The sequence below is a fragment of the Schistocerca piceifrons genome, chromosome X (assembly GCF_021461385.2).
Source record: "Schistocerca piceifrons isolate TAMUIC-IGC-003096 chromosome X, iqSchPice1.1, whole genome shotgun sequence".
Lineage (NCBI taxonomy): Eukaryota > Metazoa > Arthropoda > Insecta > Orthoptera > Acrididae > Schistocerca > Schistocerca piceifrons.
In genome coordinates, this window is record NC_060149.1 from 866,233,782 (window position 1) to 866,260,899 (window position 27,118).

A 27,118-nucleotide genomic window follows, 5' to 3' on the forward strand; every position below is an offset into this window, starting at 1 on the left:
AATAGACAATCCACCAAACATAACAGACATGGAACGCTTCTGGAGCAACATATGGTCAAACCTGGTACAACATAACAGGCATGCACGGTGGATACAAGCAGAAACAGACACATACAAGATGATACCACAAATGCCTGAAGTGATAGTTTTGCAACATGAAGTCACCCAAGCAATTAATTCTACTCACAATTGGAAAGCCCCTGGAAAAGATAAAATAGCAAATTTCTGGCTAAAGAAGTTCACCTCAACACATTCACATCTAACTAAATTATTTAACAGTTACATTGCAGACCCATACACATTCCCTGATACACTTACACATGGAATAACCTATCTGAAACCTAAAGATCAAGCAGACACAGCAAACTCAGCTAAATATCGCCCCATAACATGCCTACCAACAATATACAAAATATTAACTTCAGTCATTACACAGAAATTAATGACACATACAACCCAGAACAAAATTATAAATGAAGAACAAAAAGGCTGTTGCAAAGGAGCAAGAGGATGTAAAGAGCAACTTATAATAGATGCAGAGGTGACATATCAAGCTAAAACTAAACAAAGGTCGCTACACTAAGCATACATTGATTACCAAAAAGCTTTTGATAGTGTACCCCACTCATGGTTACTACAAATATTGGAAATATACAAAGTAGATCCTAAATTGATACAGTTCCTGAACATAGTAATGAAAAATTGGAAAACCACACTTAATATCCAAACAAATTCAAATAATATCACATCACAGCCAATACAGATTAAGCGTGGAATATACCAAGGAGACTCATTAAGTCCTTTCTGGTTCTGCCTTGCTCTGAACCCACTATCCAACATGCTAAACAATACAAATTATGGATACAATATTACTGGAACATACCCACACAAAATCACACATTTGCTGTACATGGATGATCTAAAACTACTGGCAGCAAAAAATCAACAACTCAACCAATTACTGAAGATAACAGAAGTATTCAGCAATGATATAAATATGGCTTTCGGAACAGACAAATGTAAGAAAAATAGCATTGTCAAGGGAAAACACACTAAACAAGAAGATTACATATTGGATAACCACAGCGACTGCATAGAAGTGATGGAAAAAACAGATGCCTATAAATATCTAGGATGCAGACAAAAAATAGGAATAGATAATAAAAATATTAAAGAAGAACTAAAAGAAAAATATAGACAAAGACTAACAAAAATTCTGAAAACAGAATTGACAGCAAGAAACAAGACAAAAGCTATAAATACTTATGCTATACCCATATTGACCTACTCATTTGGAATAGTGAAATGGAGTTACACAGACCTAGAAGCACTCAATACACTTACACGATCACAATGCCACAAATATAGAACACATCACGTACATTCAGCAACAGAAAGATTCACATTAAGCAGAAAGGAAGGAGGAAGGGGATTTATCGATATAAAAAACTTATTAAAAACTTACATTATGGACAGGCAGACAATTTAAGAAAATTCTTCCTAGAACGAGCAGAAACTAGCAAAATACACAAAGCAATCACTCATATAAATACATTGGCTACACCACTGCAATTTCATAACCACTTCTACAACCCTTTATATCACATAACATCAACAGATACAAAGAAAGTAAATTGGAAAAAGAAAACACTACATGGCAAGCACCCGTATCATCTAACACAGCCACACATCGATCAAGATGCATCCAACACATGGCTAAGAAAAGGCAATATATACAGTGAGATGGAAGGATTCATGATTGCAATACAGGATCAAACAATAAACACCAGATATTACAGCAAGCATATTATTAAAAATCCCAATACCACAACAGATAAATGCAGACTTTGCAAACAACAAATAGAAACAGTAGATCACATCACAAGCAGATCTACAATACTAGCAAATACAGAACACCCCAGAAGACATGACAATGTAGCAAAAATAATACATCAACAGCTTGCCTTACAACATAAACTTATAAAACAACACGTTCCCACAAACAAGTATGCACCACAAAATGTACTGGAGAATGATGAATACAAATTATACTGGAACAGAACCATTAGAACAGATAAAACACCACCACATAACAAACCTAACATCATACTCACCAATAAAAAGAAGAAATTAACAACTAATTGAAATATCCATACCCAATACAACAAATATACAAAAGAAGACAGGAGAAAAAATTGAAAAATACATCCAACTGGCTGAGGAAGTCAAGGACATGTGGCATCAGGATCAAGTTGACATTATACCAATTATACTATCAACTACAGAAGTCATACCACACAATATCCACCAGTACATCAATGCAATACAGCTACATCCAAACTTATATATACAACTACAGAAATCTGTAATTATTGATACATGTTCAATTACCCGAAAGTTCCTAAATGCAATATAACATATACCGTACAGTTAAATGGAAGTCATGCTTGATCAAGTTCCGTGTCATTTTCCATTTTTGACCAGACATTATGTCTGAGAAAAGAAAGAAAGAATAATAATAGTAATTTTAATTCAAGACTACCCTGGAGAAACCTGTTCAAAACATACAAATAAAAGCTCCTCAGTATTTTCTTTTCAATGAAGTTAAATGAAAATCACATATTCCATTTTTCAAATTACTGCCCAAATCCTATGATCTGTTCTAAGAATTACAGTCATCTACACGAAAGGTTAGAGGCACTAATTTTGACCAAAAAGACTTCTGTTATTCAGCAACATGCAAATCCAATAACTTTACAGCTACTAAAATGCACAGTTTAAGAGAAAGAACTTGCTTATAGCCAATACCTATTTCTATGATAAATTTATTAGCAGAAACAATTTATGTGTATATAAATTGGCAGTAATATGATATATTACAAATGCTTTGTAATGTTACACTTATACTCACAAAAATATGTAAAATAATTTCTATTGTGAATAGGAACCAACAAAATACAATAATGTACAGTATTTACTTACACCAGTCCTAATTATGCACATAAGAAGTGTATGTTTACAAATTAGTACAAGAATTTCCACATATGTATAAATTTTAATTTTTCCCACTTTTTTCGCATTACTGAGGAGCACAGAATTAAGGCTTTCTGGAGTGAACATTAAAGTTAATAATAGTAATTCTTCAGAAAAATATGTACCTCACATTATACTTTTGCAGCATGTTTTATATTAATGAGGATCTCCTAATGTTGGATGTACATAATGAACAATGTATTTAATATATCTGATGAACAAAATTTCACATTTTTTAATGTAAAAAGTTCATATATTGGCAAGGTAATTATGACCAGCATATCATGTAGTGCAAAAGAGTCAATAGTGAAAATCCTATTACAGAATTTGATTCCTAAGAAGTTTCTGGAAAACAGCGATTACTTGAAAATGCTCCCTCCAATTACTTTAATTTTTATAAATTTATTGGATTATTTCAAAATTCAGGCCTTTGAATAATGGCACTCCAAATTATGTCATTTTACGAGCTTTTCAAAGTAGTAATTGGTTTTAATTGGGTGTTTTAAGCCATTCTCCACCACTGGCATAATAGTTCCCCCTGCCCCTCCCACTTCAACTCCCACTCCTCCCCTTCTCTCTCTCTCTCTCTCTCTCTCTCTCTCTCTCATAACAATATTTAGAATATGTGCTGTACTTGAAATTTCTTTTCATATTGTGTACACATTTATTTTTACTATCATATGTGACTAATATCATTTCTTACAAGTTACATACAGTGTTATCCTCCTCCTCAGGTCCTTCACAGGGGACTGCAAAGCGGCTTGAGAGCATTTTCCAGTGGTGCTGTTGCTGACAAGAAACCACTGAGTGGTTACTCTTTTGGTAAAAATACTATTAGTTAAGAGGAATAAACATTTTTAAATTGCTAGCTAAATTTTCATCTAGGTTGTCAGTGACTTTTTTCTCAAAAACCTATCTACAATGCATTACTAAATTTATTACTGAAAATTGATGACCAATATAATCAGTTCCATTAGTGGAATTTCCATTTGTCTGTTGTTTTCTGAGGGCATACTCCATCGTTATTTCAAGATTTTAGTAACGATTACTGCTTATTATATCTACCTTTTTAGTATTATAATAAGGACATATTTAGCTTCAACAATGTTACATATTTGGTTCTGTATAAGCTGTATGTTCATTAGTAGAAATTTTTATTTACTACTGATGTAAAATGCATCCTCTATTGAAAATACAGTCTCTCAGAATATTTACTGCAAGTAAATGTGTTGTCAATTGTCTGAATAGTTTGTGAGGAACTGAAAGTGCTGAAATTACTGTCCCCCTAGCACCCAGAGCTGTCCTTTCAGTAATAATTAATCTGCATAGTATGTACCCTCTCGATGGTGAGAGGCATACCATTGACAGTGTTAGAGGCTCTATATAGAGTAATCATTGTCTAGGTATGGTCAACGATGCTATGCGTGTCACCCCTTCTTTCTGGACTGATATGCTGAGCTGAAAGTGAGTTGTGTACAGTATTTTCTGTGGTCATGACCACCAACCAGCGGTCCATCAGAACGGATGGCCACTGGCATACTGCAGCTAAGAACGGAACTGAACACCCTGTGGCAGAACATGCTGCTGAGCCTACAGGCTCGAATTTGATGGCTACTTACCAACCTGTGCCATCTGGATCCTCCCCCTCAACTCCACTTTTCCTGAACTATGCAGATGGAAGTTATTCTTGCAACACATCCTACACTTCCACAATCTTCTCCTGGCCTCAATCTCTGCTAACCTACTGCACTAACACCCTCTATCCAACAGTCTCACCCTTCTCTGTCCTGTCACTCATTCCCAACCAAGCCTTCACATCACCATCGTGGTGTGCTGCACAACTCACCATCTCCAGTTTGCATGTGTCACATTCCTATCCTGTACACCTGCTGCTGTGGTCATCAAAGACAATAGTATTACCAGCAGTACCCCAGGATAGTGTGATAGGACTACTGTTATTCTCTATGTATACAAATGGTCTGATGGACTGGGTGAACAGCTATTTATGGCCAGGGAGGTGTCATCTTTGAGTGACTGTTGGAGCATACAGTGTGACTTAGACAGAATTTCTTTTTGGTGTGACAAATGGCAGCTTGTTATAAATGCAGGAAAATGTAAGTTAATGTGGATGAGTAGAAAAAATAGTTCGAATACGACATTGGTAGTGTGCTGCTTGACATGGTCACGTTGATTAAATATCTAGGCGTAATGTTCCAAAGCGATATGAAATTGAGTGTGTAGGTGAGGTTGATAGTAAGGAAGGGGAATGCTCGCTTTTGTTGTATTGGGTGAATTTTGGGAAAGAGTAGCTCATCCATAAAGGAGATTGCATACAGAATGCTAGTGTCTCCCATTGTTCAGAACTTTTTGAGTATTTTGGGCCCCCACCAGATCAGAGTGTAGGAAGACATCAAAGCAGTTCAGAGGCACATTGCTAGATTTGTTACTGGTAGGTTCAGTCAGCATGCAAAAAATATGAGGACGCTTTGTGAACTCAAATGGGAATCTCTGGACAGAAGACAATGCTCTTTTCATGAGGCACTATTGGGGAAATTTAGAGTACTGGTGTTTAAGGCCAGCTGGAGATCAATTCTACTGCCGCCAACATACATTTCGTGTAAGGGCCGCAAAGATGAGATGAGAGAAATTAGGGCCCATATGGGGGGCTAATACACAGTTATTTATCCCTTGCTCTATTTGTGAGTGGAGCAGGAAAGGAAATGGCTAATAGTGGTTTGTGGTAGCCACTGCCATGCAACGTACAGTGGTCTGCAGAGTACTATGTAGATGTATATGCCTCCTGCTCTGGAATTCCTATCCCACTCACTGGCTGAGTCCCTCTGAGCTGCCAGATATCCCCCCTCCTGCTTCTCACCTTTTCTCCCTTCTATGCACCACACTCGACACCACTCTTCACCCCAATTCACCTGCCAAACTGCAATCCTGGCATTTTATGCTCAGCTGGTACAGTGTAGCTGCAAAGGTAGGTTGTGTGTGTGTGTGTGTGTGTGTGTGTGCGCGTGTGTGTGCATGTGCGTGTTTTGGTTCTCCAGCTTGTTAACGGATTTGTCCAAAAGCTGGCAAATTTTCAGTCTTTTTCATGTGCCTGTTGACAACTAAATGCTTTTACTATTTAGTGTGTTGTCTTCTTTACTCCTAAATTATTTAATTCTACCACAACTTTCTTTACTATATTGAAACTACAAAATATATATCCAAAATGTAGGGCTCTAGTGCTCTGAAACTGTAGCCATGTGTATGAGAGTTGTGCTTGTGTGTTTGCTAAAATATAAAAGTTTTCAGACAAAGTCCTTCTTCTGCAGTAGACAATCTTAGACAGGCACAATGAAAGTGTCTCAGGGCCTCCTCTGTATGATGAGTAGCAATACATACTTTCCATATTGATGTTATATGGTAAAAACCTTGTGTCCATCATATCATCTCTCAACTGATATGTCTTACATCACCGAAAGGTGAAAGAGGCCCAGTAATATACAGTGCAGTACAACAATCCACTTGGAGAGAGAGCTGCAGCATGTTAGTGTTTCTCAAAGACTAAGTAAGTGTTTGTCTGCATGGACTCTTCTGAAATTTGAGAAAAATAATAAATTCTGTTTGATACATCAAGCAGAGTAACACTACTAATTAATGTTGCACATAGACATGTGTTACTGACTAGGTTAAAATGCTTCAAATTTTTGGGTATGCATGGTGATAAAAAATTTGAAATAAAGCCAGTAAGACAACTGATCATTTGCCATGTCATACAGAATGTTCGTCAGACATTGAAAGCAAATCTTACATTTAATCTGTTCTCATTTCTGATGGATCACCTCCTCTGTTTCATAGTTGAATATTTAATTAAACACATGCAGCATGTGTTATGTAGTAGACAAAGGTTTGTTTTGTTTTTAAGTATGTATTTTGCTTCTAGCACAAGTGGTGATGAAAGCTAATGTGCTCAGGGTTTTTTTTTTTTTTTTTTTTTTTTTTTTTTTTTTTTTTTTTTTTTTTTTTTTTTAAAGGCTTTTGTGCTATTAAGTTTCATGTATTTTGCCAGTGTGTAGTCATAAACAGATCTGTGGAATCTGTAAATAAGTAACTAAAGACAATTACCTGGTTCTAAAATGCCTGATGGTCTGATGAATCCATTATTATGACAGTCCATAGATGGCTCTGTCTGTCTGAAACTGATTTCCTGAGGCTATGCATCCAGCTGTGATGTTACCACAAGCTTATTATTAATAAATTATTCTGGCCCCTGGAATATGGCTGATTTGGAATGCAATTAATGCAGTTGATTATTATCTGAAATGAAAATTGTAAATGTAGCCAGACCCCTAGATAACATAGAGCCATATACAGTTGCTTAAGTTTCCCATAAGTTCACAAATAAGTACCAGTAACAGTAACAGTGAAGTAGGAAGGTACTATAGATTACTGTATCCCTAAAAATTGATTGTAATAAAACTGAAAGTTTGTTTGCTGTTAAATACCACTTCAAGCTCATAATAGGTACTAGTGACTAATATCAGTTCAGACTCACAATAGGTACCATTGAACAGTGTTTATGGAATATATGAAAAGTTCTGTATCACTCAAGCTTAAACAAACTATTAACGTCCAAAACTGACTCATGAGTCCCCAAACATTGTAGACAAGACTATGAAATTTCTACATTCTGAGATATGGAACCCCAAGCAAATCACTGTTCTGCAAATGAAGACTACATAAAAGTCCTGACTGTTTATTGCACCATGAAAATTAATACAAGACCCAGCTGTGGCCAACACAAAGAAGTCCCACAAAAATTCAAATGCACATCTGGCATCCAAAATTGGAATATTAAATGATCTCAGATTTCCAGTGCAAAAAATTGGTGAAGTCCACAAAACCATTTAATAAAGTTCCTCCAATGTGTAATTCTAACAGAAAATTTTTCCTAAATGCTTCAGCCCTCTGCTGAATTTGGTGGCAATTTCATGCCATTGGTTTACCTAATAACAAGTGTGGGGGAAGTGTTATTTGTGTGCATGCTGGAGGGTTCTGGAGAGCAGACTCTCCCAATGCCCACTTCTTTAGTTTGTTCAATGTCTCAGACTAGCCTACAACTGGTAACTTTCTACCCTAGTTGCACCCCGTGTATTCCTTATACTGAAATATATGCTCTTTATTTGACCTGATTTCCTGTTCTCATTTAATATCAGCACCAGGCACCCACTCCAAAGTCCTGACCACTCAACACCTGTACAATATGAATAACTACATCCAGTTCAAGTGACAGTCACGATGTTTGCAAAGTTCGCTAAACCCATCTACAACAAGGGTGAAGATACGTCAGGCTCATCTAGCAGAACTGAGACAGTTACTATCATTTTATCCAGCAGAATATACTGTCCATTAGGAAACTGTTCCCTGAAACATATGCCCCTAACTTACATAATCGTTGTACCTGTTCCAAAAATGGGGTTGACCTATAATCAGTATCAGGTGAAGTCTGTACATTAATTGTTGCTGACATTACAGTATGACTCAGCACATTGTTGGAGGTGGTTGCTGTGTACATATGGACAGCTATGGATTTTTACTCTCGGCAATGTCTATCTTCATCCAGCTGGCAATCCGATACATCAACAAATAGCTAACTGGATCCATCAGCTACCTCCACCTTTACTCCTTTTCAGTGATTCCATTGTCCATAATTTGTGGTGTGCTGTTAGAGCATCCAGTTGAGTTATTCATTTAGAACAGGAACTTAAAGATATTAATGTACGAGGGTCATTCAATAAGTAATATCCAACTTTTTTTTTTTTTTTTTAAAAAAAGCCATTAATATACATAGACAAACATCCTTGTCGGTGCTTCACATTTGATGTTTGTACTACAACTCTGCCATCTGCCAGAACAGTTCAAAACTTTGCCGGTACACAGAACAATGTCAAAATGGCATCTACATACGACTCACATTACAAACAGAATGCTGTTATTGAATTCTTGTGTTCAGAAAAAGAAACCATGGTGAACATCCATAAACATTTGTGTACAGTGTATGGCGATGCAGCATTTGATAGGAGTGCAGTTAGGCGATGGATAAAGTAAGTTAAAGCCTCAGGAAATGTAGAAACAGAGCTCCATGATTGGCCACACTCAGGATATCATGCTACAGCCACTACTCCAGACATGCTGAATCATGCGGATGCCATTATTCGTGTCGACCGGTGCATCACAACTTGACAATTGGCTCTACACTTACCAGTCAGAATTGGAAATGCATCTGCAATGATTGAGACTCTCGGATATTCAAAGAGTTGCTCACGATGGGTTCCACGAATGCTTGCAGCGGACCACAAGATTCAAACAAAGGCCATTTCATCTAAGTTGTTGGAGTGTTTTGAGACTGATCGAGAGGCCTTTCTGTCATGGATTGTTATGAGGGATGTAAGCTGGGTGCACCACTTTGCACCGGAAACAAAATGGAAATTCATGGAGTGGTATCATCCTCATTTGCCACAAAAGAAGAAATCCAAGACAACCCCTTCTGCTGGAAAAGTCATGGTGACAGTCTTCTGGGAATGTGGTAGCATCATTCTCGTGGCTGTGTTGCCAACAGGTCAACTATCAATTCAGAGGTGTACGTGAAGACTCTGAATAAACTCAAGAACCGTTTCCGACATGGAGCAAGATTTCTGCCAGATTCTTGTCTGATAGAACAACACGATAATGCACACCCACACACAAGTCTGAGAATCAATCATTGCCTCATCCACCCTACATTCCAGACTTGGCACCCTCGCACTTCCATCTCTTAGGGCTGCTTAAAGAGTCTCCACAGAGAACACACTTTGAAGACGGCAAGAGTGTCAGTCACGCAGCAAAAATATGGCTATGCCTACAGGACAAGAGCTTTTACCAACAGGGAATACATGCTCTCCCACAACATTGGCATATGACCATAGAACGTGATGGAGACCACATAGAAATTTTGTGACAATATGACAATATACGTCAACATGTCTTGCCCGTATCCTATTTTTCTGACACTTAACAATAAATATGTTCTGAGAAAAAAAATGGGGCATTAGTTATTGATGGACCCTCATATGCTTAATTAACAGCAGCACTCTAACTCATTTTAGTGTGGCACATGGAATATATTGAGTCACCGATCTCTCAGTCTGTAGTTTTAGCATCCTTCCCTCAATCCTGTGGAGGGACATGTCAATCTCTGTGAAAGTGATCACTTTCCAATAGCCATGTTTCTCCCACATCATCACCCAACTGAGTATCCATCATGATGAGACTTTAATAAGTCTAACTGGCATGCTTTCAACACTATCCTACAATCCTATGCTAATGAGCAATGGAATATCAAGGATATACTGAAGGATAAACTACCACAATACTAACAGCAGCAGAACTGATGATCTCCCTTTCCATGGGAGCACCTTATTACAGACCATTCCCATGGTGAACATAGGAAATCAATAAGGTATTCAAGGCTTTCAGGCAGGTGCACTGTAGAGAGCCTATATAGGGAGAGAGTGGCCAATCGGCCTGTAGCCGCCACGTTTTTACCAGACTGCATACCGGATGTGCAAATAGGTAGCAACGCAAGCAGAGAGCTAGCCACTTCATGAGTAAAGTAAGGCATGTGTTTGATGTATGAGACCGAAGCAGATCTTCTAGCTTAATACTCTGTACAGGATCGAAACAAATGCCATTTGTCTATGTTTATATAAGCCTAATAAATATGTGAGCAAATGGAAGTATCGTGACGCAGTGTGTATGTCTCCTGAATTTTAACAGCTGTATTTTATTATGCTATACAAACATTGACAACTCATTAAGGAGAAAACGAAGTTTCATTTAATGTATCCCAGAGTACATGATGCTATTTCAGATTTTTCCGTGCGGGTATTCATCGCTGAAATTGGTAAACTCTTGTCTCTTTCCGTCCCCACATAATGCATTTTAAGTGTGTGTTGATCTTATAACATTTTCTTATGCTGGCAAAACATGTCATTCTGTACATCTTTTAGGAACTCTATACCACAGAAAAACGGAAAAATATCAATACTTAGGTACTCTACTGAAACAGCAGAAAGTAATTCAAAATAGGTAACTGAATATCCACACGATAATTATAATTTATAGGAATGTGAGGAGCCAAGACTACAGAGCCAAGTGCGAGTCACCAGTCAGAAGTATGTAGACTTAGGGTTTGTGTATACATGTTAGAACACATTGTGTAGCATGAATATAGGCTCTATAAGTACACCAATGACATATGTGCCATCTATCAGTGGAAAATGTTTGCCTACATAAGGCTCAGTTACTGGGCATGCTATCTCATAAAATACCCAAATAAGGGTTTTTGCAAAAGATATGTTGCTAACATAGTGACCCATGCCTCTTCTTCATAGGTGTGGGCCAATTTTCATTGCAGATACAGTTGTCAGTTCTTAACCATTATTCTTGATATTCTTTTAGATGGTCATGTTCTGTTACTGTAGAACTGGCAACTACCCCTCCACCTTCTGCCTGCATGAAAGATGTTTAGACAATAACAGCATGTCTTTCACTACAACACACCTGGAACCATATAGTGCTCCTTTCAGTGAATGGGACTCCTCAACACTATCAAATGCTGCAGTTCCTAAACACCTATCTGTGGATTACTGACACCACATTTTTGCAGTATTTAATCATGTCTGTAGTGAGTGTGAGTTTTGAACCCAGTGCAGGCAAAGAACAATGGTCTCAATATTGGAATTGGGCAGAACCCACATAAAATGGTTAACCTCAGACCCATCAGCCTTACGAATTTTCCATGTAAGCTGCTCAAATGAATGGTGAGCTGGCAACCTTGTTGATGTCTTGATATGAGAGGTATTTAGTTAGCAAAAACAAATTACACAGCAGATTCACATGTTATATTATGTCATTTCTAAGATTTACCCAAACTAAGGAATACAATCAACAAAAACTATTACAGTTAGTTATATGTTCCATAGATCTTTCAACAGTTCTTTTAGCAAAATGATGTGCAACAAGTCAGTTTACAGAATATGTATTCATGATAAGTGTTGACATTAATGAAGATACTGCTTTTTAGTCATTCTCATGCTATTGCACTTAAAAACTGGTTTCTTTTATACAAGCTGCAAGTTTTTAAACAAAAATTTTCCATGGAATAGAAGGAGTTGTCCAGGAGAAACGATCTTAGGCTAAATTTAAAACTTACTTTTACACAAAGGAATTACAGACACTGGCTGTGGGTGGGAATAGATTTAAATCAATGAGGTAGGTTGAAAACTTGTGCCAGACCAGGATTCGAACCTAAGTCTCCTGCTTACTAGGCAGATGTGTTGACTACTGCACCACCTGGACATATTGGTCATTGCAACTGCACAGATTACCCTAGCATTCCTCCCATCAGACCCAGATTCTCAACCTATCCACACACTAACAACGTAGTGCCCCTTGCTCATTATTCTTGTTAATCACAGCATTTCACTGATTCCCTTAAGAGTTTGGGCCGGGAGCGCATCCACACTGAAGACACCATTGACTGTCCTTGTCTTAATTATGTATATGTGGCGTCTGTTCTTTTGGACATGTCATGGCCTAAAATACCCCCATGTGCACTCAACAAGTATTCTGCTACTTGAGTAGCTGCTTCCTTTGCGTAGTGCACACCTGACGTATCAAGGGTTGTCCTACAGTTCCCCAGATGATTGTGACAGTTTTGACTACAGATTTCTGGACCAGCACTGAGTTGACAAAGCCTTTGGTTGAGACACTCCTCATGTTTCCATGCCAAAGGACTGTCATTGGCTCTGCTAGCCACCTGTATGAACTGAATATGACCTCAGAACCCAAGTGACAGGTTTTGTTGGTGCTGATATGAGCCAGAAATTGCAGATGGCTGCACTCTGCATGGCTGATAGCTGCAGGCAAGGTTTCCACCACATCCTGGATGAGGCACCCTTGCAGATGTACCAAGAACACATTGGCTTTCTTTGTTGCCCTGAATGCTATCTGCTAAGAGACTCCATAATACCCTTAACATTGGAGCTTCCGGTAACTAGTAAACCCTTTCCCTGTGTGCCTGCTCAGACCATGTTGAAGAAGCTGCCACCTGTCAACTCTCAGAGTGAATGGTTGGGACGAGACTGTCAGCCTCTGCATTGGCCCTCTGCCTTAAGTTATGTGAATGCATTACCACCCACCACTCATCCTGCTGTGAGAGCAAATTAACTGTGTTGGGTACACTGGAAGGTTCCTCGGCAACAGAAGTTGTGGGCAAAACAAGCAACACATGTAAGCTGTTTGCAAACTGCTGTCAGCTCCTCCTCCATCTGCACACAGCATGCACACATTCTACTCATCTCATTGTTGTTAACTTAAGATTTGTTTATAAAAGCACAAACAGAAACCTAGATAGACAACTTGCTAATCTCATGAGATGCCTAGATATGAATCTTGCTAAATCCTGATGTGTCACCAATGGAGGCTAATGCCTTATGAGCTGAAGTTGGCTGTTCAGCAGAAATGACAACTGTACTACAGACTGCCTGACAACACAACAAACATGTGAGAACAAACCTCTTAAATAGAGGAAAGGTGTCACCTCAACACTGCCTCAATGTGCTGGCCTTTCTTAATTCCAATGTACCAGAGATGAGTATGCTGAAAGATATTCAAAAGACTTGTGAATGTCATAACAATGACAGTCATGGGAGGCTATCAGGGCTTTGCAACAATAATGTGGCTTATAATAAGAGAAGAATGTGGGTGTTTGTGGTATCTGTTAGTATTGAACCCAGATTGCTGGAAGTAGAAGCGTAAAACTTCAAACCCAGCTCTGAGGTGGCATTTTTAATTCAAGAAGAATATCATCAATCATTTGCTTTGATTTCTACAAGGCAGACCAACACTGAGGATTAAAGTTTGATATTTGGATATAATCCCAGGGTTTCCAGCACCCAAGGTTCTTGATGGAACACATTTGACCAAATCCTTCACTAATTTGGTTACTGTACAGAAAAAAGTACATTTGGAGAAAGGAGGATACCACACTGATATTTTTTCATTATGGACGCCCTCAGCATGCACTGTTGTACAGAAAGAAGAGTGTTTGATGACTTATGTTTCAAGACATCAAGACTTACCAAGAACCTGAAGCTGACTCTGTTCCCTTGGCTGTGCAGTCAGAGTGTCTGTCTGCTACACAACAGGCCTGACTTCGATTCCTGACTGGGTCAGAGATTTTCTCCTCTCGGGGACTGGGTGTTGCGTCCTCATCCTCATTAACTCACAAGATGCCCCATGTGGCAACTAGGTGGCCAAACTTCCCCAGATGGGGACACTCGGCCATGAATGGAATACGATCATTTCATTTTCACCTGAAACTGACTACACCCAATTTTCAGAGTTAAGCACAACACCATACTCTGGTTGTGTTTGTTCTCCAATTTTCCATGGTAAATTGTTGTTGCCACAATGAGGTTTCATTGACTTATTCACCCACGAAAAATCAGGAAATGTGGTGGTTGTCTATGGAGTTGAGGCCTCTGCAGATGAAAATTTTCAATGGACAAATTTGCCAAGATGTAAACCTGCACTGATCAGTTTTGGAACATTAGATTCTATGATACCAAATACCTACTTATACAAGCTGTAGAACACTATGTTCAAAGATTCAAAGGCCATTGTGTACAGAGTTGCAAATGGAAAATACACCAAGAAGAGAAGACCTTGTGTTCTGAGAATAATAATCAATTACAGAATACAGCACTTCAAATTTGTGTAACTTCATCAGTCTAATGGCTGCTTTTTGGAAAAACAACAAAGTTGCTACTAACCATATAGTGGAGATGCTGAGTCACAGACAGGCACAACAAAAAGTTTTTGACACCCAAAGCTTTCGGTCCAATGGCCTTTGTCAACAACAGATGCACATAAGCGCACACGTACTCATGCAAATGCAACTCACTCAATCAACTGAAACCACACTACAAGCAGCAGCACCAGGGCATGATAGCAGTGGCGACTGGGTGGCAGAAAGGAGGAGGCTGGGGTGGGGAGGGGGAAGGATAGTATGGTGGGAATGGTGGACAGTGAAGTGCTGCAGATTGGGTGGTGGACAGTGGAGAGATGGGAAAGGGGGTCATTGAAGGTAGCAGAAAAGGAGAGAAATAAACAAGAAAATTAAAAAAGTACTGGGTGTGGTGGTGGAATGACGGCTGTGTAGTGCTGGAATGGGAGCAGGGAAGGGGCTGGATGAATGAGGACAGTGACTAATTAATGTTGAGACCAGGAGGGCTACAGGCTTGTGGGAAGTACTGCAGGGAATGTTCCCATCTGCGCATTTCAGAAAATCTGGTGTTGGTGGGAAGGAACCATATGGCTCAGGCTGTGAAGCAGTCATTGAAATGAAGGATATCATGTTTGACACAGTGTTCACCAACAGGGTGGTCCACTTGTTTCTTGGCCACAGTTTGCTAGTGGCCATTCATGCCTGCATAGAATGCAGCACACTGGTTGCAGATTAGCTTGTAGACCACACGACTGGTTTCACAGGTAGCCTTGCCTTTGATGGGATGATGATGTTAGTGACCGGACTGGAGTAAGTGGTTACGGGAGGATGTATGAGACAGGTCTTGCATCTTTGTCTATTATAAGGGTATGAACCATGAGGTAAGGGATTGGGAGCACAGATTGTGTAAGGATTGATGAGTATATTGTGTAGGTTCGATGGACAGCGGAGTACCACTGTAGGAGGGGTGGGAAGGATAGTGGGCATGACATTTCTCATTTCAGGGCATGACTAGAGGTAATCTAAACCGTGGCGGAGAATGTAATTCAGTTCTGCCCCACAGAAATAACAGTCCTTTCCAAAGGTCTCACCTTTTGCCCCACTCCCAAATTCAATCACGCAGGACTTGTGAAAGACCTCCTGTCCTTCTCCCGGTCCCTACAGTGGAAACACATTTTTGCCACCAATCCTACCAAACAGACTCAACCAAAGACCAATGTTGAACCTTGCCTAACTCAGTTCATTGTTACATCCAACCGTGATCGACCCCCACTGTGCCCAAACCACCCCATGTTAACTTTCCCGAGTTTCTCAGCCTCAATCCTTGCCTCACCATCATTCCCCAAATCCCTCAACATGCAGACTAACCCTACATCCACAGAAAGAACTGCAGTCCACCATCTAAAACCTTATCCTGACATTATAATCCTACCTGCGGACAAAGGCTCCACAACTTGTGTTCTGAACTACAAGGACTACCTGGCGGAAGGACTCTGCCAGCTGTCAGATACTTCAACCAACAAACCTTGCCACAGTGACCCCATTCCAGTAATCCAGCAGGATCTCCAGTCACTACTCAAATCCTTAGGCCCTTCCGAGAACCTCTCCCCGGAAATCCACCTCTTTACTCACCGCTACCACTCCCTGCACTCATACCTTCTACATGCTTCCTCAAGTCAATAAACTTAACTGACCACAATGGGGTGTCCTGGGTGGTTATCATGCCCCCAATGAGAGAATCTCGGCTCTCGTAGATCAACACCTTCAATCTATTACCTGGAACCTACCCTCCTATATAAAAGATAACCATTTCCTCCACCAACTCTCCACAGTTCTTGTCCATTTACTACATGGTGTCCTGCTCATCACTATTGATGCCACCTCCCTGTACACTAACATTCCTAATGCCCATGGCCGTACCACTATTTAACACTACCTTTCCCAACACCCGATGATTTCCAAACCAACAATCTCATTCCTAGTCACCATGACCAACTATATCCTCACCCACAATTACTACTGCTTTGAAGGCATTAACTACAAATAAATTCAGGGTTCATCTATGGGAACCCACATGGCACCATCCTAGGCTGACCTATTCATGGGCCATCTAGAGGAATCCTTCCTAAACACCCAGATTCCTAAACCCCTCATCTGGTTCAGATTCGCTGATGACATTTTTGTTATCTGGATCGAATGTGAGAACACCCTATCCACATTCCTCCAGAACCTCAACAACTTCTCTCCAGTTTTCTTCACCTGGTACTGCTGAACCCATTAAGCCATCTTCCTAGATGTTGACCTCCATCTCGAAGATGGCTACATCAGTACCTCTGTCCACATCAAAGTTACTAACCACCAGCAATACCACCACTTTGACAGCTGTCACCAATTCCATACCAAGAAGTCCCTTCCATACGGCCTAGTGACCCATGGTCACTGCATCTGCAGTGATGAGCAGCAGTCCCTCTCAAAATATACCAAAGGTCTCACTGAAGCATTCAGGGATCGTAATTATCCTCCCAACCTTGTACAAAAACAAATCTCCCATGCCTTATCTTTCCAGTCTCCCGCCACCTCCCAAATCCCCATGGTCCAGCCACAGAGTAGTGTTCCCCTCATAACTCAGTACCACCCAGGACTGGAGCAACTGAATTACATTCTCTGCCAGGGTTTAGATTACCTCTCATCGTGCCCTGAAATGAGAAATGTCCTGCCCACTATCCTTCCCACCCCTCCCACAGTGGTACTCCGCTGTCCATTGAACCTACACAATATACTCATCAATCCTTACACAAACCCCTGCTCCCAATCCCTTACCTCATGGTTCATACCACTGTAATAGACAAAGATGCGAGGCCTGTCCCATACATCCTCCCATAACCACTTACTCCAGTCCGGTCACTAACATCACCATCCCATCAAAGGCAAGGCTACCTGTGAAACCAGTCGTGTGGTCTACAAGCTAATCTGCAACCAGTGTGCTGCATTCTATGTAGGCATGAATGGCCACTGGCAAACTGTGGCCAAGAAACAAGTGGACCACCCTGTTGGTGAACACACTACCAAACATGATTTCATTTCAATGACTGCTTCACAGCCAGAGCCATATGGTTCCTTCCCACCAACACCAGATTTTCTGAAATGGAAAGGTGGGAACTTTCCCTGCAGTACATCCCACAAGGCCATAACCCTCCTGGTCTCAACCTTAATTAGTCACTGTCCTCACTCATCCAGCCCCTTCCCTGCTCCTATTCCAGCACTAAACAGCCATCATTCCACCACCACACCCAGCATTTTTTAAAATTTTTTGTTTATTTCTCTCTATTTCTCTCCTTTTCTGCTACTTTCCCCACCCCCCCTTCCCGCCTCTCCTCTGCCCACTGCCCAATCTGCAGCACTTCACTGTCCACCATCCCCACCATACTATCCCTCCCCCTCCCCGCTGCAGCCTCCTCTTTTCCGCCACCCAGTCACCATTCCCGTCATGCACTGGTGCTGCTGCTCACAGTGTGGTTTCAGTTGCCTGAGACTGAAGTCATGTGTGTGAGTTGTGTTTGCACAAGCATGTGTATGCGTATGTGTGTCCTTTGTTGACAATGGCCATTGGCCGAAAGCTATAAGTGTGAAAATCTTTTTGTTGTGCCTATCTGCAACTCAGCATCTCCACTATATGGTCAGTAGCAACTTTCCTTCTCATAATATTGTTACATTCCATCCTCAATTTTCCATTGTTTGAAGTTACACAAGTTCATGCAACAGTGATAGCTTTGGGCAATTGTCTACTACTGATGGCACAATATCCCACTGTCGTCAACAAGACAAGTTCTAGTCAAAAGTTCAGATGATGAATAGTGCTTCACGGTCAAACTCATGTGCAGAAAGGTTCTCAACCTTACAGAAAGTCTCTATGCCAGCAATAACCACAGCTACCACAAGTAGAAAAAGAGCTTTCAGTGACCAGTTTCCATAAACAGCCACTACTCTTCTCTTAGGGTATATGCATAGAGACAGTTGAACCAGTCCAGACGCGTCAGCTCAGTGCCACTGATGAAGAATCCTGCTATACTACCACTACTGACAAAGGAATCTATTATTCAACCACCAGTAGATCCTGACTACTGACATGTCCCTTAATCCAATCATTGACCATTTTACATCGATTTTTGAATGGATTCAAGTTTCGAGTGGACACAAGGCAGACCAGATGAAATACTGTGCCTAGCTGTGACTAGATGTCATCCTACCATCATTTAGCACTCATGTAGCATGTACTGATCTGAATAATGTATAATCGAGAAGGCATTGGAGATGATGCTGAGAGAGAATGTTACCCACTTGTCAGAGGACCTATGCTTCTCCCCTGTGCTCTTCACGGAGAAAGAAGTTGGCACATGGCATCTCTGCTTCCTAAAAGGAAGATATACTTCAAACATTTTTGGACCTGTAGGGAGGCACTTAACCACTGAACCTAATTGCTCCTTTCAGTTGGTCCACAGTGTGCAATTTGGTTTCGAGCCGCAGTCAGTCCTAGAATTTTTATCTATAAGTTATCACCTCTTTCACCATTGATAATGTCTGTTAATGTGAAAAATGAGTTATAAACTGTCACAGGAGAATTCAGACTAATAAATTATGACAGAATTGAATGGAAGTGGTTGTTCACTATCTCAGCTCATTTATGGTCAATGATACTGAAGTATTTTCATGATGCTCCAACATTAAGTCATCTGGAATTTGCAAAATCCCTTCGTAGAAATGGATGCAGGTATCATTGGCCATTCCTGCAGTTGTTCAATTTCACTAGTTGGAAGTTGACCCCATGGAGAGATTTCCAGACTTCACAAGTGGAAATAGATTTATAGTTGTGTGTGCTGATGACCTGAACTGCTGTGCTGTCACAAAGGGTGTACCATCTGACAAAGTTCCATAAAGCAGCAGATGTATCATGGATGACATCATTTAAAAGTATGGAGCACCACATGTAATGATTTATGGTTATGTAAAAGCATTAATTTGTCAAGGCTGGTACCAGGCACAAGTTATTGATGCATCATCATCCACAGGATGAACTGGGTGTTGTGTGATGTTCTTAGGTAAGTTAGGTTTAAGTAGTTCTAAGTTCTAGGGGACTGATGACCATAGATGTTAAGTCCCATAGTGCTCAGAGCCATTTGAACCATTTTTGTCAGTCAAATACCACACAGCAAAACGTGATATCTTAGGCTTCAGGTCATTTTTTCATGACTGAATTGGTTATCAATCACTGGAAACAGTAACAAACCATAAAATAAGCAATTCATAGCATGCTAAAGTGGTACACTGACAAAACTCATTGTAGAAAAAGCAGGTTGCCAAGGAAATGTAAATTCAGCCACTGAAAAGTACAATACAAATCCCTTATTCAACATAGTCATGAATATTGTTCAGTAATGAAGTAGCATTACAAGGTAGAATTAACAGAGGGGATATAGAAGACCCAAAGAAATAGTATACACTTAATTACAGATTCATTTAGAATGTACGAGACTACCACAAAACTGCTGATCAAACTCCAGTGGCAGATGCTACAAGTTAGGTGTTGCACATCAGGGAGCTTTTGTCTTAAAACTTTAAAGAGCTTACATTCAAAAAGTCTGTGTGACATATTGCTTCCTTCTATGTATTCACTCACCTGGAGCCATCCTGAAAATTGTTCTTTCTTCACACCATTCGTAAATAAAGTAGAAAGGGCAGAGTTGATTGTTGTACTACATTAATTCTCCACTGCACACTGTAAGGTTGTTTGCAGCGTATAGATGTAGATGTAAATTTACATGCTGCTAATCTTAAGTTTCCCAGTTCACATAAAACATGTCACTTAACAGTGGTTTAATTTTGATTCATTAAAGTAAAATTGTTTTCTGTGAATTGCTGATATGACAAAAAACCTTTCACATTTTCTAACTATGACTCAATGTTTCTACTATTGCTGTTTGTAGCGAGAGAGATCTTCTGAAACTAAGATCAGATAAACAGAACTCCACTTGGGAGCTATTTAAGATTATGAAACATAAACAAACATTCTTAATTTACTTGTTAAACTAATGAATATTTTAAACTTTCTAAAGTGCTGGAATCCTGACAATTTCAGAACTAAGCAGCACACAGAAAGAAATACAAGAGCTTGCTAGAAAATTTACCAGAGAAGAGATTATTCCAGTGGCTGCAGAGTATGACAAGTCAATGAAATACCCTTTTGAAATATTTAAAAAGGCCTGGTCACTTGGATTAGCAAATACGCACATCCCTGCATCATGTGGTAAGTAGTAACAAGAAGTTTTCCACTTCTGTTCATATAAAGTTTCTTCATTTACATGGTTTCCTTAGCTGCAATGTAAGTTCAGTAGTAAAATGCTACAAGATGAAAGTGGCAAAGTTTTACTAATAGAACATACATGTTTGCAAATAAATATTTGTGTTAGCAACTGGTATTGATTTATTGTGTTTAAACGACCACATACAGCATCCTGATTCCTCAGTTTCAATTGTAGAAATGGAAAAGGGATGACAGATGCTGCTAAACTGTGGAAACAGATGACTGATAGTAAATTTGGTTCTGTGATGAATGACTCATTCCTTCAACTTAAAGTGATAATAAAAAGGTCAGGGGACTAGAAAAGAGAGGAAGGGGAGGAGGAGATGATGGTGGTGGTGGTGGTGGCGGTGGGGGGGAGGGGGGGGGGGGAATCCCAGCTTATCAACAGAGGAAAAATTAAGTGAAAAAATTTAATCTATTGTAATTTGAGTGAATGAAAGTTCAGTAGTCAGGAGAACCAATTGAAGCATTAAAGACAGTTTCAAGTAAGTCAAGGATTGGAAGATAATAGGAAACCTGAAAGCTTCCCTATGTGTAAAATGTTGATGTCAAAATCATGTGAAGCTGATGATGGCATTTACAAAAATAATGCTAGTAATTAAGAAAATGTCTTGGAGAGTAATAAATACAGCAACAGGCATACTTTGTCTACACTTTTTTGTGATGTTAACTAAACTGTTAATATACAACGTACTACCAGTGAAATCTATCTCAAGATCATTGATGCTATCCCCCATGGGAGGAACAGACTCACATTCTGGTTGACTGACTGCATATGCTCAGAGTTCCAGCAACATACTTAGGCATCTGATACACTATGAGGGACTGCTGTATGATGGCGACTGGGGGCACCCCAACCTCAGCATAGATGCTACTTACCTTGCTATGAAACTGATTTTAATTTAGTGCCTACATGAAGTTAAACCATTTGAGGCCCATGCAAGGCGTAATGGAGAGGCACTTTAGGTTAAGGTTAGTTGGTCCACACAGAGTGGAAGATTTCTGCCACCTTACTGAAGAGGCCAACAACTATTTTAGATCTGCCGAGGTACATGAAGAACTGCTCTCTTGGACATGTTCTGAACTCAAAGTTTTACAAAATGTTGAGTGACAGCTATAATTATACAGCTCTATTAACAGATGGATACAAACATGATGATTTACTCCCTTGATCTATGATTTTGTACAAGAGTTGCTTCAAAATTTATTTCCTAAACAAATTTATTGTGGTTTATGCAGATTTATAAGTGATGGTGATGAAACTAGAGCAGATGACATACACATGCTGAGAAGATCCTCATTTACTCTGACTCCCCAAGAGTCCTTCAATCTATACACTGCATGTACCCAGACAATGAGCAAGTTGAAAATACCCAGGACACCTTTCTCCATAGACAAAGACCAGGGAAGGAAATCTCATTTTGATGGATGCCAGGACACATGGGAATTCATGGAACTGAACCAACAGATATGGCTTATAAGCAAGCAATTAATCATCTCACTTTAGAGGTGCAGTCACTCATCAATGGAAAGAAGAGTGGCTGGAATTGATGAATAATAAACAGCCACCAATGAGATTATTATTCAGTCATGTGCACATTATTCTAGCTACTCCAGTGAGATGCGGACCTTGTGTATGGATAAGTCATAATCAAATGATGAATGTCTTCTCGCTCCAAACAACAGGATCCTCTAATGTGATGTGCTTGTGGTATACACATTTTGGTGTAACACTCCCTGCAAAATTCTATGTCATCTCACACCATTGCTCAGAAACTAACAGCAGCTGGACTAGGGAATTACCATCCCTTGCATAGGTTGTTCTTAACAACACAGCACAAGAGACTGTATTTGAAGCTGTGCTGTGACCAGGAAATGTGGACTGCTTATGAATAGCATCACATTGTGTTCAGTGATGAATCACCCACTCTGCACTACCTCAGGTGGCCATTATTGACAAGTACAGTGGTGGTCTGGGAGAGGTCCCATTCTTCCAGTGTTCTGGAGAAACACAGCAGCATTACTCGTGGCATCGTCAAGTGTGGTGGGATTGAGTACAATTTCAGGTCATGGCTAGTAGTGATTGAAGAAAATCTGATAGCACAATGATATGTCATGGACATCCTGCATCCTCATGTGTTATCTATCATGCACTAGTAACGTGGTGCCATTTTTCAACAGGACATTGTTTGTCCACACATGGGATGTATCTCTATGGCCTGTCTGCATGATGTTGAGGTACTCCTGTGGCCAGCAAGATCCACAGATTTGCACCTAATAGAACATGTGTGGGACCAGCTCAGACATAAGTTCGGTTGCAGGGTCACTATTAAGGATATTGTATTGAGGATCAGTTATAACAGTTGTGGACCAGCTTGCCTCAGGAGAGGATATAATAGCTGTATGCCACTGTAACCAATGAAATAAGCGCACTCCCCCAGGCCAGTATGGTACAATGTCCTAGTGATAAGTGGCTGATACTACTAAGTTATTTTTAAATTTGACGCTATTTTGTAATCGCTGCAACAACATCACATACCCTCTCAACAAGAGAAGTTTCATTTTTTTTGTATCCTTGCCAGTGGACACTAGCATGCCAGCTGCTCTGCATCCATCTCAATCGCAGTGGAATAGTACAGAAGAATGTAATGGACGGTGAATATTAAGTGCGGCAAGGGCAGAGCCAGTGACCCAGGTATTTACCTGATGGTCTGTGGGCGTTGAAATTAGCAGAACTGTTGAAATAATCCTACTGCCACCAAGCCTTTGACATCTGAGCACAAAGAAACAGAGCACTGTGCAAGGCAGTCACTTGTGTTGGTCACTTGTTGTGTTGTGTTGTCTTCCATACTTGTTCTCTATGTGGTGTTCAGACTCTTTGCTCCCCCATAGATTTACTCGCACATCAGGATTCATTCTCTCTTCAGGAATGTAGTTTCTTAGAGTGCAATCAACCCACTATCAGCCTGTATAGTTACATTTGTGTCAACAGTGACTACTTCACAGCATTGTCACACCTACACCCACACTTTCATGGCAATGTCTGATGTTCTTGCACATGTGACACTCTTCTTTTTTTCATAGTGTTATATTGTGGCCACCAAGAACCTGGAATTTTTGCAATGGTGCAAAGAGCAGTTGCACCTCCAAGAGCAGCAACAAGATCTGCAGCTGGAACAGATGTAGGAACTGCTCAATAGAAATACGGAATTTCTCCATACTCATAAGACACTGATAGCAGGTGAGGCATCAACAGAAAAGTTTTCTTCCCTGTGCCTTTGACACTAATCGCTGTCTTTGATGAGTTGACAGAAATATGGAACAATTACCTGGGCCATTTCTTGTTGCATTGCCAGGTATGGCATATCATCAAACCAACTGATAAGGTTTGTTTATTATTGTCCAGCAGTGCATGATTATACAAGGCAGTACAGAATTTGAAACCCACCTACTGACCCTGGGAAACTTAACTTTGAAGAACCTTGTCAGTTGCTCAAGCAGTACTTTAGTCCTCAAACCCATATAGTGGCAGCATGGTTACTGTTTAACCAGCACCACAAGTGCCTTGGGCATGTGTATGCAGCTAAAATTTTTTTCAATGAAATTCCTGCAGTGGTCATAATCAATTGCAAGTGCCAGTTTTCGTGATCTGATATGTGTGGTTTGCTACAAAATTATTGCCAATGCATGAAATCTTCAGCAGTGTTAATGACATTTCTTTTCCAAGTGAGATTCATAAAAAGAAACATCAGTGGCAAACCTGCCTGTGCATGATGTGTGTGGTGTTCGGAATCCCTACATTTGAAGTATTTCTACAATTGGTATCATCCAAGGGAATGCACCAAATCTTCCTGAAAATAAATGTAAGAATAAAATATAAGAATTCAGAACTGATTTAAATTCTTGTAGTCTTATATTTCATTTTTATAAGGATTGTAACTGGTTAAAGTAACATACATACATACATACATACATACATACATACATACATTCATTTATTATACAATATATGTATGTATGTCACTTGTTGTGAAACTGATTTATAATTTTACTGTTAATATAACACCTTTGTATCCTATAATTTGATGATAAACATTTGTGTTGCAACCTTCTACAAACATGGGTAGATAAAAAAAAAAATGAAATTAATAATAATAACCGGGTTTCAAACATGGGACATCGAAGTGAGAGGCTGTGACCTGCAGTGCTAGCCATTGTGCCACCAGTTGTGCTAAGATAGTCATGCTTTAAGAGTTGTCTAAATAATGTCAAAAACTTCGCTCAGTAAAATAGAATCCAAAATAAGTGAACACATGTCTTGGCTTATCCATACATTCTCAAGCACTTCTGAAGAAATAACCATCAAAGTTCCTGGGAAATCAGGTTATGGCACTTGCCATGTTTTCCTTGTCAGAGGTGGAAACGGGAATTGAACTTGTCTGCCTCTTCTTTAGCCAAAATTTCTGACTGCTGAATCACATGAATTTATGGCAGCAGCAAGGAACATGCTTTCCATCAACTGGTAGGTAGCAATGTTAAACATGCATGGTAAACAGTGTCTAGTGTCCTGTGGGGTGAGCCGCACAAATACAGTTAGTGAGTCAAGTGGAGTAACGCTCCAATGCTGCCTGTCTTCACCTGCATTGCGCTCAGTGGATGTGCATAAACTGAAGTGTATCATAATCCCTGCTCATGATATTTTTCTGGTTCTTTGTGACACTCCACTTCCACAAATGTTTCTGCTCAGTGGGCAAGCTAGTGGTCCTACCCCAGTTGTCTCTTGGTACATGTTGCCAGGAATGCCTGCACGTACAGGCCACATCTGGGGTCTGCCACAAAATAGGCTATTTGGCCACCGTTTGTGAGAGTTGGCATGCCACGAGATGTTAATAGGAATCCCTAGTGTTTTTCCTGGACTTGTAAATTGTATCTGATGCATCAAAAAAACCACCTCAGCATATTATGCTATTGCTGATAGTGGATGGGCAACTGATTAAGTTTCAGATAGACAAAGGATTGATAGTCAGCCTAGTTAACTTAGCAGCCATTGCAACATGGGGCAGCCCAAGGGCCTCTGTTTATCGAAAGACCCATCTTGACTTAGATATGTAGTGTATTCCTGTGAGGGACACTCCTCCATCTCTGCACATTATGAGAATGTGGAATTATTACTAATTATTTTTGGGTTAGATGCTTTTGTTATTTTTGGCCTCCAGATAGTTGAAACAGCATGCTTACTGCTTCAATTGGTCCCCTTTCAAGATTTGTATTCCTTTCTGCGATTGTACCCTGGGTCAGGCAGAACATTGAGGCATGTCTCCCTTAAGCCATTGGTGATACCTATATTTTGTCATCTGTGCCCCATTCCGTTCACCATGCATGACAAGGTTGAGGGCAAGTTGCAACATTGGCAGGACCTTGGCATCATTTTTGTTGTTTTGACAAATCAGTGAGCCACCCCTTTGGAGGTGATTCAGAAGCCAGATGGTGCTGTGTCCCTTTGCGGTAGTTTTCAGCAGACAGCGAACACACAATGTGTTGTGGATTTGTATCCAGTTCTGCAGCTGGAGGAGTTGGTGCATAAAAAAATACTGGCTCCCTGACAACATCTCCAATTTTTGTGATGCATACATGCAGTAGTTTCTTAGTGTTCAACATCCCCCTTGAGTGTTAACAGGTTAATTGCTTGCCTTTTGTAATTTTGTCTGCACTTGGAATTAATCAGAGACATTTGAAGCAGTTGATTCTCAACATACCTTCTTGTGTAAACTACCTTGATGGCATCTGGGTCTTGGTCACCACACATTGACAGCATGTAGAGAATCTGCAGGAGGTTTTCCAATACCTTCTGGAGAACAACCTTCATTGCAAATTGGAAGAATGTAATGTTTTCTCCAAAAGTACAT

The 27,118-nt window shown here is 40.0% G+C and overlaps 1 protein-coding gene across 1 annotated transcript in view; it reads left to right on the top strand.

Annotated features, from left to right (window-relative positions):
* The window catches only part of LOC124721662 (probable medium-chain specific acyl-CoA dehydrogenase, mitochondrial), a 181,092-nt gene that overhangs the window by 11,962 nt on the left and 142,012 nt on the right, over window positions 1-27,118 (top strand). The window contains exons 2-3 of the mRNA XM_047246732.1: window positions 3,768-3,855; window positions 20,988-21,155. Coding sequence (XP_047102688.1) covers window positions 3,768-3,855; window positions 20,988-21,155 — 256 coding nt within the window. The remainder of the gene's footprint in view (window positions 1-3,767; window positions 3,856-20,987; window positions 21,156-27,118) is intronic.